Source organism: Acomys minous, assembly GCF_964271855.1.
Source record: "Acomys minous genome assembly, chromosome: 6".
Lineage (NCBI taxonomy): Eukaryota > Metazoa > Chordata > Mammalia > Rodentia > Muridae > Acomys > Acomys minous.
In genome coordinates, this window is record NC_140487.1 from 38,250,520 (window position 1) to 38,268,682 (window position 18,163).

The following is an 18,163-nucleotide window of genomic DNA, read 5'->3' on the forward strand; positions in this document are numbered from 1 at the left end:
AAGGCCAGCCTTGTCTATGGAGTCAGTTTCAGGACAGCCAGGGCTACACTGAGAAACAAGAAAGAAAGAAAGGAAGAAAGAAAGAAAGAAAGAAAGAAAGAAAGAAAGAAAAGAAAGAAAGGAGAGAGACAGACAGGGAAGGAAGGAAAAGAAAGGAAGAAAGAAAGGGAAGGAAGGGAGGGAGGGAGGAAAGGAGTCTACTTCAGTAGTTTCTGTATCTTCCATAGGATGAGAACAAAGCCTACCACACCACACAGCAGCAGAAACAATCCGCAGAATGTCTTTTTCCTTAAGTGCAATGCCAGGAACATTTCTCTCTCTTTGTAAACAATGTGCATGCTTTCTTCCCACAGTAATGAGTACTAGGTGATGTAACGCTACACAGGGAAGGGATGTTTCTCTTAGCCCAGCGGGCATCAAGGCTTGCAAAAACTTAAAGCCCAATCTGAGAGTCATAATTTGCTTCTGCTAGGAGCCCAGGACCTAATACTTCCTACGCTCTTCTTGGATGGTCTATTGTGCCCGTTATCTTCAATTGTAAGAGATCAAATGTGGTTAAAATGCCTACAGTATGTGAAACATAGATATTTTTCTTTCTCTTACAATTTTCTATGGCCTTCTAGATTTTCTGACATCACTCTATAGTCAACTTGGGAGGCAAAAATCAATAAATATCAAGTAGCTTACAATACTAACTCCCCTTGCCCACCCCACAACTTACGGAGCAGCACAGGAAAAGAAAGCCCCCCCCCCCCCCCCCCCCCGCCGTCCCAGCACATCACCTTTGCAGTAATCTGCGGGGTCCTCCTGCTCCTCATCGTCTGATCCCAGAATCTCCTCCTCTGGCTCTGGGGGCGCTGGGTCTGGCAGTGGTGGTGGCGGTGGCGGTGGTGGAGGAGGAGGAACTAAAGGAGCTTTCTGTTGAGGCTCCGGCCTAAAATAGCAGGAAAAAAAGATCTATTTACAAGATGTAAATCATGCATTTTAGGCAAATGTGAATTCCTTAGTATGAAAAAAAAAATAGAACTTGTCACACATTAAAAAGAAATGCCAATTAAAATCATTTCACTCATTTTAGTTTCATTCCAACAATGCTTTATCACATGGGCTGGGGACGGTGGCAACCTTTCCCTTTATTAGTGGAGTGTTTTTTTACAAGCATCCATTTATTCAGAGATTCAATATTTAAGGCTTGACAATGTGATAAAATTTTATTATAGTGAGAGAGTACCCTCCCCCGTGATGCACAGCTGTATGTTATAACAAAGTCAGCCATCAGAGGAAAGATGCTAGCTTGTCCTAATGTGTAGAACCTGGGCCAGAGAAATGGCCCAAACATGTACTCATTCATTCATTCATTCATTCATTCATTCATTTTGAAGGGGAAATATGACCTCTTGGCTGAATCTAAGATCCCTACCAGCCTTCACTACATTGTTCTTAGCATGAGTTAACTATAACTAATGAATATGACTTATCAATTAAATAACTCAAACTGCCACAAGCAATAAAGAAAGGCAGGAAGAGTGAGACTCAGGAGAAATTCCAAATGCCATCAGAAAGCAGTAGACCTGCCAATGCAAACACAGCCAAGTATCATCACCTTTATCAGGACAACTGAAGAACACACTAAGAAAGACATGGCTTGCATGCATTTCCACGTAAAAGGCAGGAACCCTGAAAGTTCCAGCTGTTACCCAGGCAGCAGACACTAGGATCCCAGTGGCACACTAGAGGGAATAGTCAACACAGGCCCCACTTCACAAGAAGGGCCCAAAATCACAACAGGACTTAGGGAAGTGCCACATTTCCCTGGAAGCTTTAAAGACTGCCCAGGAATGGAGGAAGTGGGAAGCAGAGACTTGTCACAGCTTCTCCATTTCCCCTGAGGAAGACTAACAGTCATGTCATAAAAGGCAAGCATCACATCTTTTCCCAGAGCAAACTGCTCAGAGTTGCCAAAATCTATCTGACCAATTTGTTCAGGACACTTTGAAAGCAGATAGAAATCTAACTCATGTAGACAAAGTACTTGAATGTATTCCTATCAGTTACTTTAGACAAACTGCCATGGCCTATATCACAAAACTACAGAGATATCTGACACATGCAATGCTAATTAAAGGCCTACATTGCTTACCAAGTTTAGCCACTCACCAGTAACACGCATATACATAAATGTGTATACACATATAGCTGTAGCCACCAAAAATGTATCTAGACACAGACAAACGTCCTATAAAGAGTACTGGATTTCGTACATACAACTTCTCCTCAGCAGAACAGAGAACACCTGTGATTGGGGAAAGAATTTCTTTTGAGATCCTCAGAACCTGTGTCTCAAATATTAACCCAGCCACTGCACAGCCTCTATAGCTCAAGAAACTTCCAGACTTTCTGTTCTAAGGAGAGGCCCTAACTCCTTTCTGTAAGGACTACACTGAACACAACACAGGCAGAAAGTACTTGAAATTCAGTTTGTTGAGTAACTTTAAAAATGTTGATGGCCATAATAGTTCACGTGTTATCATATCGAAACAACTGGAACTGTGCCGCCTAATACAGCAGCCACTAGCCACAAAACTGAGGTGTGTTGTGTGAAACGCACACTGGAACTCTAAAGCAGTACAAAACAGGCAAAGTATTTTAGCATTTTTTATGCACTACCTCTTAAGATCTCTTATGCAAGAGTTAAAGTGCATTGCTAACATTAGTTTCACTCAACTTTTTACTTTGTTTAATGTGGACACTGGGATCTTAAGTTACAAGGAAGATACATTCTGTATTTCTACTGGACCAGAGCAGATGCTTAGCCTCAAGTTTACACTCCTGGTCACACTGGTGACAACAATTTCTTCTAAAGCACTTAATGACCTACCACATAGTAATTGGCACCATTTCTCAAAGCAGTACACCATTGTAAGTGCTGATGTAATATCCAAACACTGTGCCCCAATTATTATTATTTTTAATCCACCCATACTTGTCACTGCTGTCACATGGAGAAGGCAGGTCTTTCTTTTAAAGAAGACACACAAAAACATGCCCTGGCACCTGTGGGAAAGCAGGTTTGCTCCTTTCCTTTTTTGAAAACAGGGTCTTATTGTAGAAAAGGCTGGCCTCAAACATGCCACATAGCGGAGACAGGCTTTGAACTACTGATCTTCCTGCCTCTCTCTCTCTCAAATACTAGACTGACAGCATGCACCACAGATGAAGCTGTCATCTGAGTGCACTGCCAAGCACGTAGAAGTATCAACCATCTGAAAGACCAAGGGAGACAGGATATCTCAGAAGCACAGGCTTGTGAAGCACTCCAGTAGGCCAGAGGACAACTGCCATCCATGCTGATGAACACCATGAAGAAGCTGTTCCAGAGCCAGGGCCAGGCATAATGGCACAAGCCATTAAGCCCAGCACTTGTGGGAGCCGCAGAAGCGGAGTCAGGAGTTCGAGGCCAGCCAGGTCTACATAGTTGAGCTCCAGGACAGCCAGGGCTATATTACCATCACCACCACCACCATCATCATCTCTACACAAGAAATATTAGAAATACATAAAAATAAGACTGGAGAGGAACTATAAATATTTTCAATAAGAGTGTCAAGACAAGCCAGATGTGGTGGTGCATGCCTTTGATCCCAGCACTCGGGAGGCAGAGGCAGGAGGATCAGCCATGAATTTGAGGCCAGCCTGATCTACAAAGGGAGTCCAGGACAGCCAAGGCTACACAGAGAAACCCTATCTCGAAAACCAAGAATTAAAAATAAAAATAAGAATGCCAAGACAAACAGTGTAAGACAGAAATTTTTTGAAGAAACGGTGCTGGAATAAACAAAAAGGTGCACTGTAGGATGGGGTGCTGGGGAGACTGATGTGTGGCTACTGCTTGCTGCTCCTCCAGAGGACCAAGGGTTAGCTCACTAGTGGGCTGCTCACAACTATGTGTAACTACAGCTCCAGGGCTCTATCTAACAACCTCTTCCAACCTCCGCAAGCACCCAGACTCATGGCATATACTCATGTATAAGTAATTAAACAACGTTGAATGCCTGATATATACATATAAATACTATTCTAATGTGGATCAAATACTTGAAAGAAAGATCTAGAAGTCTCAGAAACACAGAGTAATCTCCTTGATCTTGAGTTAGGCAGGGCTTTTTATACACAATACCAATAACAATCAACAAAAGAAAAAATAAACTGTACTTCATCATAATTAAAAAAACTTTTAAACAGGCAAAATTGCTCAGAGGGTAAAGGTACCTCTTGCCAAGCATGATGGCCTGAGTTCAAATGCATGGAGGAAGGGGAAGAACATTCTCAAGTTGCCCTCTGACCGCCAAACATACAGTGCGGCATGTCCTCCCACCTCCAATAAAGAAATGTAATAAAGTCTTTACCCTTTCTCTCTCCCTGCTGTGTGTGTGTGTGTGTGTGTGTGTGTGTGTGTGTGTGTGTGTGTTCACGTGCACTGTACACAGAGGATAGAGGCCAATCTTGAGTTTCAATCCTTAGAAGTTGCTCATCCTATTTTTTGATACGTGGTCTCTCACTGGGACCCCAGGCTAGCAGATTTTGCTAGGCTGGCAGATAAGTCAGGCCCAGAGAACCTCCTGTCTCCTCCTCAATACTGCTGGGATTTTAAGCCCCCTCCCCACCCCCATCACCATGCCTAGCTTCCAAAGGAAAAGCTTTCATTCACCACTACACACACACACACACACACACACACACACACACACACACACACACACACAATCAAGAAAACAAAGAGCCCATTCAACAGGAGAAAATATTTCAAAATCATATAACTGAAAAGAGACTTACTTGTATCCTAGAATATACAAAGAACTCACACAACTAAAAATTAAAAAAACATCACTAAAACAGAAATGGGAAAAGAAACTAGGAATGTAGTACAATGGTGTGGCACTTGCTCCTCATCGAGGTTCTAAGTTCAATCACAAACACCAAGAGTAGATGATTAGGATGGATATTTCTCAAAGAAAAGATATGGATGATCAAGGCACAAAATGATGCTCAGTATCATCATTTTGACTGTTTACTTGTTATCATAATCTAGAACTATGTGGAAAGGGAGTCTCACACAAGGGACTGTCTATATCAAGCTGGCCTGTGAGCACATGGGGGGAGGGACTGTCTTGATTACATTTATTACTGAAAAAAGACCCAGGCCACTACGGGCGGCACCATTCCCAAGGCAAGAGACCCTGCACTCTTAAGAGTACAGAGCAAGCTGAACACTACCAGGCACGCATGCCTTTATCTCTCTGACCTGCCTGAGGATGTGACAGATTAGCTGCTTCTAGTCTCTGCCTTCGTTTCCCTACAATGATGGACCATAACTTGGAATTGTGAACTAAAATAAGCCCTTTCTTCCTAAGTCAGGGAGCTTTAGCATAGCAACAGAATTAAAGTAGAACAGGAGTCAGGAAAGGGAAATCAAAATTGCAATGAATTGCCTCCCACACCAAGGCAGCTATAATTAAAAAAATCCAACATTAACAAATGTTAGGGAGGATGGAAACATGGGCCCTCATATACTGCTGGTGAGAATATAGCACAGCTATTTTATACAACATTCTGGAAACTCCTTTAAGATTAAAGGGAGAGGACTTGGAGAGATGGCTCAGCAGTCAAGAGCCCTGGTTGCCCTTCCAGAGAACCCAGGTTCAATTCCCAGCACCCACATGGCAGCTCAGGACTGCATCTCCAGTCTCCCCCTTCAGGCTTCTGTGGGCACTGCACACTGGTGTGCAGACATACATACAGGAAAAATACCTATACACATAAAAATAATAGATAAGATGCTTTAAAATATTTTAAAAATTTAAAAGACTGGAACGGATGAGAAGGCTAAGTGCTTGCCACCAACCTGATGCCCTGGGTTTGACCCCTGAGACTGCATATGATGCAGGGGAGAGCCAACCCTACAAGCTTTCTCTTACCCACTCACACAATGTTGCCATTTCTAATCACAAAACAGTTACACAGCATTGACATATGATTCATCAATTCCACTCCTAGGTATATACAGAAATCTTGCCCAAAATGTTCCCTAAACCGAGTACAGAAGCAATCCAAATGTCTATCAACTGCTAAACAGATAACCTGCAGTATAAACTCACAGTGAAATTCTTCAAGGCATGAAGTGCTGACATATGCTGCAGAGTGCATCATCTTCCTTACTGCATGGCTGTTAGTAAAAGCTACTAACTGGCCCTGAAAACATAGGTTCTATGATTGCACTGTGAAACAGATATCCAAAATAAACAAAGGTATATAGTAGACAAATTAAATGAGCAGTTTTGTAGGAAAGATGGGGTAAGACTGAGCTGCACATGTTAAGAGGGTACTTTTAAGCTAGCTACTTAAAAATTTCAAAGAATTATATTACATAATAAGTATACTAAGTATACTAATGATATACTACCTTTTAAAAATGTGGCTTTAAAAACCAAACTTTCCTTTTGACACTAGAATTAATCTACTACACTCATCAACTCTGTACTGCATTTTGCAGGCACACCTGCTCTAACAAAAATGGAGGGACCTGAGTTACCCTTGAAAAATACACATCCACTCTAAGTCACTGTGCAACAAGACAGGGGTCCCGAGCTCCTTCCAGCTCATAATTTCTCTTTTCTTTCTCTTTTAGCAGAGAAATGGACAAGTGAATTGTACATGTGGGGGGGGAGGGGAGTGTTTACAGCTTACATGGCAACTGATACAATTTTTAAAATGTGGTTCAATAAATCTTCAATCAAAATCCAAAGAGGCGTTCCAGATGAATCCCTTCACATAGTATCAATATTTCACCAACGTTCACATAAAATAAGCCCCAGACCTAAAAATCCTCTCTTCCTCCTCCTTTACCCTCCACCTTAGTGGTAATGTTAGGTTGGGAAATAGACAGTTGGCATTTCTACTTACAAACAGAATCAATAAATAAAACATACACTTTTCCCCCAAAATAACTTATTTAAAATGTTAACATGCGGTAAAGCCACAATCTAGGCAAGAGAAAGAATAATTTCATTTATTCCTCTCCAACTGAACGGTAACTTCTAAGCTCCTTATAAATCAACATATATGTGAATTTTCTGTTGTAACAAGTGGCAATGTAGCATGAGCCCCAGTGGCTCTCACCATGTGAAACCCCTGTTCCTCTGGGGCTGGGTAGACACTGAATATAAGATACAATTGAAACAATCAGCGTTTTCTCTAGCTGGTCTTGGGAGAAGCAAAGATATGACCAAGCTGGCCTGGAAGAAAGCAAACATCCATCTATGAACTGCCAGCGACATCTACCAGGGCCAAGAGTCCCTAGCTGTCCACTAAAAGGAGAGCAGGGCAACAAAGACCATCATTCTACAAACTAAAGAAAGATCCCTTAATGTGCAGGAGGTCCTGAGACAGATAAGAACTCCACAGTCAACTGACACTTTAATTTTATCCAACAAGAATATAACCATGTGTGCCCTCATCTCCAATACATAAAACTAAGCTAATGAATGGATGCGGTTTCAAACAGTTGTGCGTAGTAATTTGATACTGCAGCAAAAGAAAGACAGCTATCAAGTTCCTCAAAATGCACCACAGCAGACCATGCAGAAAAAGCAGGTCTTGTCTCAAAAGGAAGACTGGGCTCTGTTTAACATAAATGAAAGGGCAAAAGGACCGCGGCTGTGTAAGCAGGAATGGGAGCCGTTCTCTTTTAGACATCAGCTGGTCTGAGAACAAAAACAAAAGCTCCCCTCAGGTCCAAACAGAAAAGGCACAACTAGTTCCATATTTAGAAAATACTGCCTCCCTATTACCTAAGAAGGCATTGTTTCCTAGCAGGTGGACAATGAAGATTCCCCAGCTCATCTATATTTTAGCCCTAACAGGTGGTCGTTGAGGAGCTGAGAGACAATCCTGCACTGAAGAGCACTGGCTATTAGGCGGGCTCGGGGGCGCACACCTGTAATCCAGCACTGGGGAGGCAGAGGCAGGTGGATTGCTGTGAGTTTGAGGCCAGCCTGGTCTACAAAGTGAGGCTAGGACATCCAAGGCAACATAGAGAAATAAAATGTCTCCCTGCCTCAATAATAATACAAGAGCACTAGCTGTTCTTTCAGAGGACTCCGGTTCAATTTCCAGCACCTGGTAGCTCACAGCAGCTAGAGGACCTAACATCCTCTTCTGGGCTCCAACAGCACTGCACGTAAGTGGTACACACATATACATGCAGGCAAAACATCCATAGACATAAAATAATAATGGCTGGGCAGCGGTGGTGTATGCCTTTAATACCAGCATTGGAAAGCAGAGATAGGCGGATCGCCAAGTTCAAGTGCAGCCCCATCACAGAGCAAGTTCCAGAACAGCCAGGGCTAATAGAGAAACTATGCCTGGAAAAACCAAACGGGGAGAGAAAAGAAAAGAAACCTGCTGTAACTAAGAATGAATGCTTCATGCTACTCAGGAAATAATGCAAGATATGCCACTTTGAACAAAACTTCTGTAAACTCTCATAAGCCTTAAACCTAAAGGCATCTACAATTACTAATGAAATTACTTCAATGATTTTCAAATATACTTTATTTTCTATACTCTGGGATAACTCAAAACACACATGAAATAAATGTAATCTTAGAATGTTGTATATAGCGTGGTAGCCAGCAAGCACATTAATTGAATAAAATAAAAGATACGTTTCACTGATCACTCCATCAGGGCCTCAGGGCCTCAAGAATCACACACTCATTGGTAGCAGTACAATACAGGCAGAACAGAACACTTCCATCACCAAATTCTGGATAATACTGCTTTGGGAAATATTTAGCAATGTGTATTTTCTGATATATTCTATAATATGATTAATCTATAAAGATTTTATACCACTTCACACTTTATTTTTAATAACTTCAAATTTTAGAATAGACAGTAAAATGGTTAAGTAGATAGGACAACCAATTTAAATTATACAGATGATTTTAGGACCTAAATGCTTTCTGGTTCAGCATGTCTCATTGAAATTTACCCTAGTGATAAACAGTAAAAATGGAGTATCACAATGTCTATAAACAGAAGAACAGCATTGTGACACAGCACTACACACACACACACACACACACACACGCACACGGAAATGAACCAGGCATGGTGGCTTATGGGGAGGAAAGAAAGAAAGAAAAGGAAGGAAGGAAGGAAGGGTGGGGTGAGCAGCATCCAGGTGGTGATAGCGCATGCTTTTAATCACAGCATCCAGGTGGTGATAGCGCATGCTACAGGCAGATCTCTAAGTTTGAGGCCAGCCTGGTCTACATAGTGAGTTCCAGGACATCCAGGGCTATACAAAGAAACTCTGTCTCAATGGCCCCCTGCCCCAGAATAAAAAGGATTGGAACAAATGTAATATTAAGACAAAAATTCCACTTACAATGATATTAAAATAAAATACTTAGAAATACAGTAAAACAAAATACTTAGAAGTCCAAAACATAGTATAAAGATTATGAAGCATTGCTGGAAAAAAATTACAGACGACCTAAATAAGCAGAGGCCAGCTCGTTTCCTGGATTGAAGCACTGATCCTAATACAGCATGTCCCACTGACCTTGAACTCAATGTAACTGCTCTCAGAACCCCAGCTGCCGTCCTTGCTGAAGCTGAGCCTCTGTGCTAAGCTGCATACGGAAATACAACATTCTAGAACAGCCAAGAAAGACTGGAAAAGCAAACAGCTAGAACACTGACACTTTCCAAGTTCAACACTTAGAGCAAAGCAACAATGATGAAGATCGTGTGTTACCGAGCAAGGCATGGGTGGATGGAAGATCAGAAGTAAAATCCTACTATACACTGATGTTTAACAAGGGTGCCAAGATCATTAATATAGGAAAACTAGTCTGTCCAACAAACAGACAGGACAACTGGGTATACACATCCAAAAGAATACAGCTGGATACTCATCCCTCATCTGACACAGACACTAACTCACAACAGAGCAAAGTCCTAGAGCTGCTAGGCTAACTGAGAACCCTCTAGGAAAAATGATTTCTACTAGTAACAGTGAGATAAATAAAAATTAAGCCACAATGAAAAAGCACTTCACACCCACAAGAACAGAAATAATAGTAAATACAGATAATGTGCTGTGGAGGATATGCAAAAATGGGAAATGTTTAGCAGTTTTCCAAAAGGTTGACCTGTTCCTATAAGCCTCCATAACTTCAACTGATACATGACTTCCAAAAGTGAAGGTGCCCATCCGCATAAAGAACCGCACATAAATGCTCGTAGGAATGTTCCCCATGCAACTGGTGCTGAGGAGGAGACCCAGGGCCTCACACGTGGAAAGCAGTTTCATTCTCTACCACTGCACCACAAACAAGCCCTACTATTCCCCACAGCCAAGTGAGCAAACAAGCCAAATGTCAATAACCATGATAAATATAGTGACGGCATGTTCGTTAAATGGACCTGACAACAGCAGAGGTGCTGACAGATGCTACAATATGTAATGTGAGCTGGAGAATATTACACTAACATCAAACAAATGGCTCCCTCAAGAACATTCTCCTGAAACCACAGGGTAGAGGTCACTACACATGTCTATGGAGTTTCCCTGGGGTGGCGATCGCACATTTCTCACCAAGAAAAGTTATATAACTTCATTTATAAGTAAAATACCTGGAATAAACAAATCCATAGAGACAGAGGTAGATTAGTCACTGCTTAAAGCTGAGAGAGTGGAAGAAATACGTGATTTACCCAACAATATGAAGTTTCTTTGGAGTTAATAAAAGTGTAACTGAGTATACTGAAAAAACTCAATGACCCGCATTGTTTTAAGTGGGGAAAATTCAATGTAAATCACCTTAATAAAATCATTACACAAGAATAACAAAGTAGTTCACATGTATTAATAATAAATACAAAAGAGCAGAGCACTATATTTTTTCTTTACACAGCGGCACACATAAGACACCTAGATGGAAGAACAAGCAGCAGGCAACATTGGCTCTCCAAGGATGAGCTAATTTTTCAATAATTTCCTGTACTTCTATGCTTTTTCAGTTTAGCTTTCCATATATGCCATCAGGAATAAATTATTTTTAATTGATTTTTAAATTTATTATAATATTCACATCACATCCTGATTGTTATCCCCTTTCCTATCCATTCCTCTTCCCCACACCTCCTACAGGGGTGCCCTCTTCCCCACACCTCCTACAGGGGTGCCCTCTTCCCCCACCTGCTGGCCACAGGCCATCAGGCCTCTTCAGGATAGCCTGCATCCCCTTCCTCTGTGTGCCGGAAAGGCTGCACTGCCAAGGAGCAGTGAGCAAGTCGTGGGCTGCAGAGTTCATATCAGAGGTTCAGCAGCAGTCCTCCCTACCCCCACCCCGTGGAGAATTAATTAGCTGTCCGTTGATTATTAATTTATATAGAAAGGAGAAGACTAGGGTGGCTCCATAGGCAAGTGTGAGGACTTGAGCATGGCCAGGCCTCCTAGGGTGCTCTCTGTGCTCTTGGTGGTAGAAACAGGCAGGGAATATATCTAAGCAGCTCTCGGGAAGCTGGTCTTTGCAAATCAGGTAGGTCTAGACACAGTGAAAAACGACTGTCTCAAAATAATCTAAGGTGGAGCGGCTGGAGAGACAGCTCAGCAATTAGAGGACCTGGTTTCAGCCCCAGATGCCAGACAAGAGACAGGTAGAAGCACACATCTGTAACTACAGTGTATAGAGGAATTTTAATTCAAAACATGGCTACTCTGGCAAGAGATCACATCCAAAGACCTAGGTCTGTGTGATCCGGCTGGAATACAAACACACCTGGAATCCAGGAGACAGAGAAAAACACATCTGAGCTCATGGCCAGCCTGGTATAGAGCAAGTTTCAGGTAAAGAAAAGCTTAGGTCAAGGCATGGTGTACATGCCTTCAACCCCAAACAAGGATGGTAAAGTTAGTTTGTAGAAGGAAGCACACATGTTTGAAAGTGATGTCTAATTGAGAGGCAGAAAAGGTGATGAATCTGAGAAACATCTGACAGAAAAGGATACACCCAACTCTCACGAGAAAAGAGAGGAAAGAGAAGCTACTTAAGGGGCAGGACAGAGGGAGGATGGAGGCAGGGTTACTGGGTACTAATAGAGAGGTTTTAGAGAAATCTCAGGTGAAGACCACATGAGCCAGACTATGAGATTAGAGCAGATCCCTAATCTGAGCAGAGCAATTCAAGGGCCAAGAGAGAAGCCAGATTGAAAAAGTCAGCTGGGAGGGGAGTTTGAGCCAGAACATCTGAGTTGAACCAGCCAGCTATGAACTCAGTAATAACAAGAAAGGGTGAGTTTATTCAGCATTAAGTCTCAGAGGCTGAAGACATTCTAGGCCTAGGTTAGATTGTTTGGAAGTGAGATGCTTCCAGGACTAGGCCTAGGTTAGCAGACAGAGGCAGTTAAGATGACAATTGAAACAGGTGAATAAAAGTTCCTTTTACATATGGCACCCAACATGGAGCACCAAAATGTTATTTTAAAAAAAGTAAATCCCAAAGCATTTGATTTTACCAAACAAGCCTCAGAAGCCAGATGCTGGGGTGAAAACTTGCTGGCTCAGAGAGGCAGAGAGAGCATCCAGCTGACCTTCCTACTTAGCTCATGTCCCCAAAGAAAACCCCAAAAGCCCAAGGCTCAAAGCCTGCTAGCTCAGCTGACAGCCCAGGAGGAAAAGCCACAGAGCTGGCTAGCTCAAATCTCAAAAGCCCCTTCTTCTTATCCATGCTGTCTTAAATAACCAGCAAGGCAAAGTCGCTCCTATTCTTTAATCCTTGCCAGCTGGTTTCTTGCTCCACCTCTTGACCTGGGGCTAACTTTATTAAATCTTGTGCTCTTGGGTTAAAGGTGTGTGCTAGGGCTGGATGAACCACATCATAATCACCTGTTTACCAGAAACCACACCAATCAAGAAACAGAGTTTTGTAGTTCACAACGGGACCAAATATCTTGCAACAGCAGTGCTGGGAGATGGAGCCAGGAGGACCCCAGGGGCTCGTCAGATGATACAGAAGCTTCAGGTTCAATTAAGCTTGTTTCAAAAAACTAAGGTGGAGACGGCAAGATGGCTCAGCTGGTTCAGTCCTGTACCAACTCCTTTAAGTTTTCTGAACACCACATGAAAACCATGGCATGTACTTGTCAACACACACACACACACACACACACACACACACACACACACACACATTCTCTCTTCTCTTGCAATGAATGAATGAATGAATTTTTAATGTGATGAAGAAACAGCTGAGAACAGCCAAACAACAACTGGCTTCCACAAATGTTGTTAAAGATGACTGCACACCTGTCTACATACACATACATCGCACATACACAACAACAAACCAAACAAAAACTAATAATAATGTAGAAAGTGAAATCAACTTTTTCCTTCACATAAGCACTTGAAACTGAGCTATGCCTTCATATCCTCACACAAGTCCAAGTCCAACCTTTACATCAGGTGTAAATTTGAAGACTACACTTCAAGTAGCATTAATGTCAACCTTACCAAAGAAACTGAATTTAAGTCTCCGAGATGCAGACGAACATTATTATTCCAGCTGGAGATGGTGAACACATAAGAACCCATCAGGAAACCATTTTCCAAGGAAGCATCACACGCATTCAAATTAGAAAAGGTCAAGAGCGAGGAGAGCAGGTCTAGATTCCAGCTGCACAAGCCAGGAGTGGCTCATCCAACAGAGTGAGCCCTCTCCTGCTCCCAACACCTGGGTCTCAGTCAGATACACTCCACTCCTATAGCCAGGGAACAAGCAGGGAACTTCCCCTGCAAAACCACTACCCCAAGCTTCATCCCTTGGAAAGCATTAGCATTTAAATTCACAGTTAACTGCTCAGTCTTGAAGTCTCAAACCAAGAAGTTAATTTAGAGTGCTTCTGTGTTGGTGGCAATCCCAGGGAGCAAGTAAAAACAAAGCCCCTTGGGACAAATACACCCTCCACTTGTGCTCACTGGGACACTCAGCAATTAGATTACATAGCACAAATGTGAGTTAACATTTTTGCAACCACAATATAAATATGAAAACCACACCTAAGCACAAGCAAAATAATAATATTAATATTAATAATAGCAGACAAAAATCGGACATCACACTAGCATTACAAAACATGACTACAATAGAAAGTATAGTGGTTCCTGATACCCATGGATACAAAACTCTGTGAATGTTCCCTTCTCTTAGGCTAAGTGCCACAGTATCCGCATGTAATCTGTGCATATACTTCACGCCATCTTTAGGTAACTTAAAATGTCTAACACAATATAAATGCTATATGGGTAGTAGCTATGCCATAATACAAGTGCTCAGGACACGCACAGTTTGCCTCTCACCCCAACAGTCCACAGGTGGTTAAGTCAGCAATCTATGGATTGCAGAGGGACAATGCTTGCTAGGCCATCTGGACCACAGTCAAGAGCCTGCAAGGTGTGTCTGAAGACACGATCTAGGAGCAACACAGAGTCAGGAAATAAAAACACGAGAGGCAAACTGCAGCCAACACGGTGGTAGACAGGTAATCCTAGCAGTTGGATGGCTGAAGCAGAAAGATCCATGGACTCCAGGCTGGCCTGAGTGACATAGTCAAGACTGTGTCCCAAACACAAATGAAATGAAACAAGGAAAAACTGAGGCCTGGGGTAGATAACGACAAGATCTGGCCTCTATTTGCTTTTTGGAGGTGTTAGAAAGACAGGGAACAGAGAAAGGGCTGCTGTGAGAAGTGATAACAGCTGAGAAATGTTCACAATTAAAGAAAATAAGAAAGCAAAAAAAGAAGAAGGAAGGGGGCAGAGAGGCTGGAGAGATGGCTCTGTGGTTAAGGGAACTGGCTGCTCTTCCAGAGAACATGGGTTCAATTCCCAGCACCTACACGGCAATTCAGAACTGTCCATAACTCCAGTTCCAGTATATCTGGCACCCTTACACCTGTGCACATAAAGTAAAATTAAATAAATTATTAAAGAAAGAAAGCACATAAAATGCTGCAGTGCCAAAGTCCTCAATGTAGTAAAAATAAAGAACAGCGTGGGGGAGGAGCTAGTTTTCCTGCCTAATCATGCTTAGTGAACATCTGCCTAACATTATATACAAAGAAAAGGTATTTTCAAAAATGTAAAAACTAAATTTATCATCCACAGACTCTCTTTCTAAAGCAACTAATACAAAATAGTGTTCAGAAAAACAAGAAATGATCATGAAGGAAAGTCTAAAGACCAAGAAAGCATGCTGGCACTCAGAAGGCTAGTAAATGTTAACCTTGTTTTGAGTACATGGAATGTGTGTCTTCAGTCTGGCAATAAACACACTATTTATAACAGTGGTATTTTAAAAACAAAACACTTGCTTGGCATAGTGGCACACATCTTCAGTCCCAGAACTCAGGAGGCAGAGGCAAGTGGATCTCTGTGGTTTTAAGCCAAGCCTTATCTACATAGCCAGTTCCAAGCTAACCAGAGCTTGCAGAGTGAGATCCCTTCTCAAACATGCATACATGCGCGCACACATGGGAACACAGTGCTGCCCTGTGTTTTATTCACATTAACTCAATCTTCAAAGCAGTTCTGTGACACAGTACATTCATCCTATTTTGTAGCTGAGAAATAATGAGGGGGAGCAGTAAATAATGTGTTTGAGGACACTTGCAAGTGAAAAGGAAACAGAGCAGAACACTAAGTGGCAGGTTGCTGGCAGTGAGGCAGGATGGACAGGATACGTGCAGAAGGACAGGGACTCGGTGGTGACAGGAGCCACCTAGTCCATGGAATGTACATGCAGCCTCTTGAGGATTTAGATCTCCTATCACAAAAGCACATGCAACAATCAAAACCATTACAAACAGTTCTTAATTCTAATTTACCTTGTTGGTTTTTTTTTTTTTTATTTAACTTTAATAACAACAATAAGGGCTGGAGATAGCAGTTGACAGTGCTGGCAGCTTTTCCAGAGGACCCAGATTTGGTTCCCAGCACCCACATGGCAAGCCACAACTGTCTGTAAAACCAGTACCAGATAACAGATAACAGACATGCATGTAGTACATACATACATGCAGGCAAGGAATCCTAACACATAAAAAGAGATCAATTGTACCTGGATAATGAATCAGCAGCCATAAACAAGCACAACATGAACTCAAAAGCCAAAGAAGCAGAGCACAAAGAACTACACATAGCAAGATGCCATTTTGAAGAGTAAAGCTTCAGCCACAGACAGCAGACAAGGGGTTGCTACGAACCAGAAAGTCAGAGAGATCTGACCACAAAAATGTCTTCTCACGATCGTGCTTAGTTAGACAGACGTGTTATTGAACTATGCACCTAAAAGTGATGACCTTGTTATTACTTATGAAACCAGTAGGTCAATGTAGCCATGAGTAGGGTGTTTTCTGTGAATTGCTGTTAACACATTTTTATCACATTCCAACTAGTTTAAGCCAAATAATTTTTATTGCCATATTAGAAAGAGGAGGTGAAGGGAGGAGGAGGAGGAGGAGGAGGAGGAGGAGGAGGAGGAGGAAGAAGAAGAAGAAGAAGAAGAAGAAGAAGAAGAAGAAGAAGAAGAAGAAGAAGAAGAAGAAGAAGAAGAAGAAGAAAAAGAAGACCCCCTTTACACAACTCAAAGTAATTAACATTTACACCTGGGAAACGCAGTACTGACTTTCACCTTATTTTTAAAGCACTAACTACCTTGGAAGAGCAGTAATTAACAAATGAAAAAACAAAACATTTAAAGTTAGACTTCAAAAGACCCTTCCTGGGCATGGTCAAATACTTTTATAGGCCCAACTTTCCAGGAGCAACAAAAATGGTGATCTATAAAGTATGTTCCAGGCCAGCCAGGGGTATATAACAAGACCCTGTTACACACTTACACTGACACACACACACACACACACACACACACACACACACACACACACACACACGGCCACAAAGGAGACTTGCCTTAGGTGGAACAGGAATTCAAAACATGAGGTGGTGCTGAGGACGGTACCCATGAAATCAAAACCCATAAATTTCTGTCTCTTAAAATTAGAGCACAGACATTCTGTGTGAACACCGGTGTATCTGACAACTGAAGGATTCCCTGAGGAGTATCAAAAATATCCACTTGACAGCACAAGAACTCCAGGCCCTCTGTTCTAAGCATCCCATCAACACATGTCAAGTGAGCTCAGGTACTGACTACATCAGAACTGAGCTAACCCCTCTCATGTCATAAATCTTGGTATTCTTTCCTACTATTCCAAATTCTACTTGATTACAAAAGTATGGGGGTAGATACTTTATTTGTTCAAGAAATATTTACAACTATATTGCTAAACTGAGTTAAGTCTGTCATGCAAGCAGGAATTGAACATATTAGCTGTGACAAGTATATAAATACCAAAATAAAATAAAGTAGAAAGTGTTTAATAAATTCTTTTAAGATTTTTTTTTCATTTTTAATCAGGGCGGGGTAGCTGGGGATAATATGCATCTGAGGATTACCAAACAGGCCAGAGACATCGCTCACCTGGATCTGGAGTTACAGGTAGTTTTAAGCTACCTGACATGAGTGGTGTGACTCAAACTCAGGTCCTTTGCAAAAGCAATGTGGGCTTGTAACTGCTCAGCCATCTCTCCAGCCGCACAAATCCCTTAATACAGCCCCAGCATGCAGTTTCTAGAGCTTGTTATAAGGTCTATGACAATAACAAAACATGGTAAAGGGGAGAATGTTCATTTCTTGTTAAGTCTCTAGGAATACTTAGAAAAACAATATAAAATTGAAAGGACACAGGACAGAACAGGCATCAAGAGACATCATCAGAGGAGTAGGAGGCAGAAGGCACTATGTTTATGAGCATATATGGTAGCAGAAAGGACCTGGGTACTATTATTACTGATACTCTAAGCACCACAGGATATAATAGCAAAAATGCTAGAAAAGTTGGGGCCCTGTTTTGACATCCTAGCATGAAAAATCACAAGTTAGGTAGGAAATAAAATGCAACCAAAATTAAATCCTTTTTGAAAGCTGTAGCAAACAGGTCCTAACTAGGACTATCCACCACAATC

At 41.9% G+C, this 18,163-nt stretch overlaps 1 protein-coding gene across 9 annotated transcripts in view; it reads right to left on the reverse strand.

The window, feature by feature from the left end:
* SRPK2 (SRSF protein kinase 2) overlaps positions 1–18,163 on the reverse strand; it is a gene marked incomplete at its 5' end in the record, with an annotated part of 194,658 nt that overhangs the window by 68,062 nt on the left and 108,433 nt on the right. For 8 of the 9 annotated variants that reach the window (XM_084788062.1, XM_084788067.1, XM_084788068.1 and 5 more), the window contains one exon: positions 783–934. In XM_084788062.1, the coding sequence (XP_084644188.1) occupies positions 783–934 (152 nt within the window). Of the gene's footprint in view, positions 1–782; positions 935–17,047; positions 17,271–18,163 lie in introns of those variants that run through there. The other variant, XM_084788063.1, reaches the window with a different exon arrangement.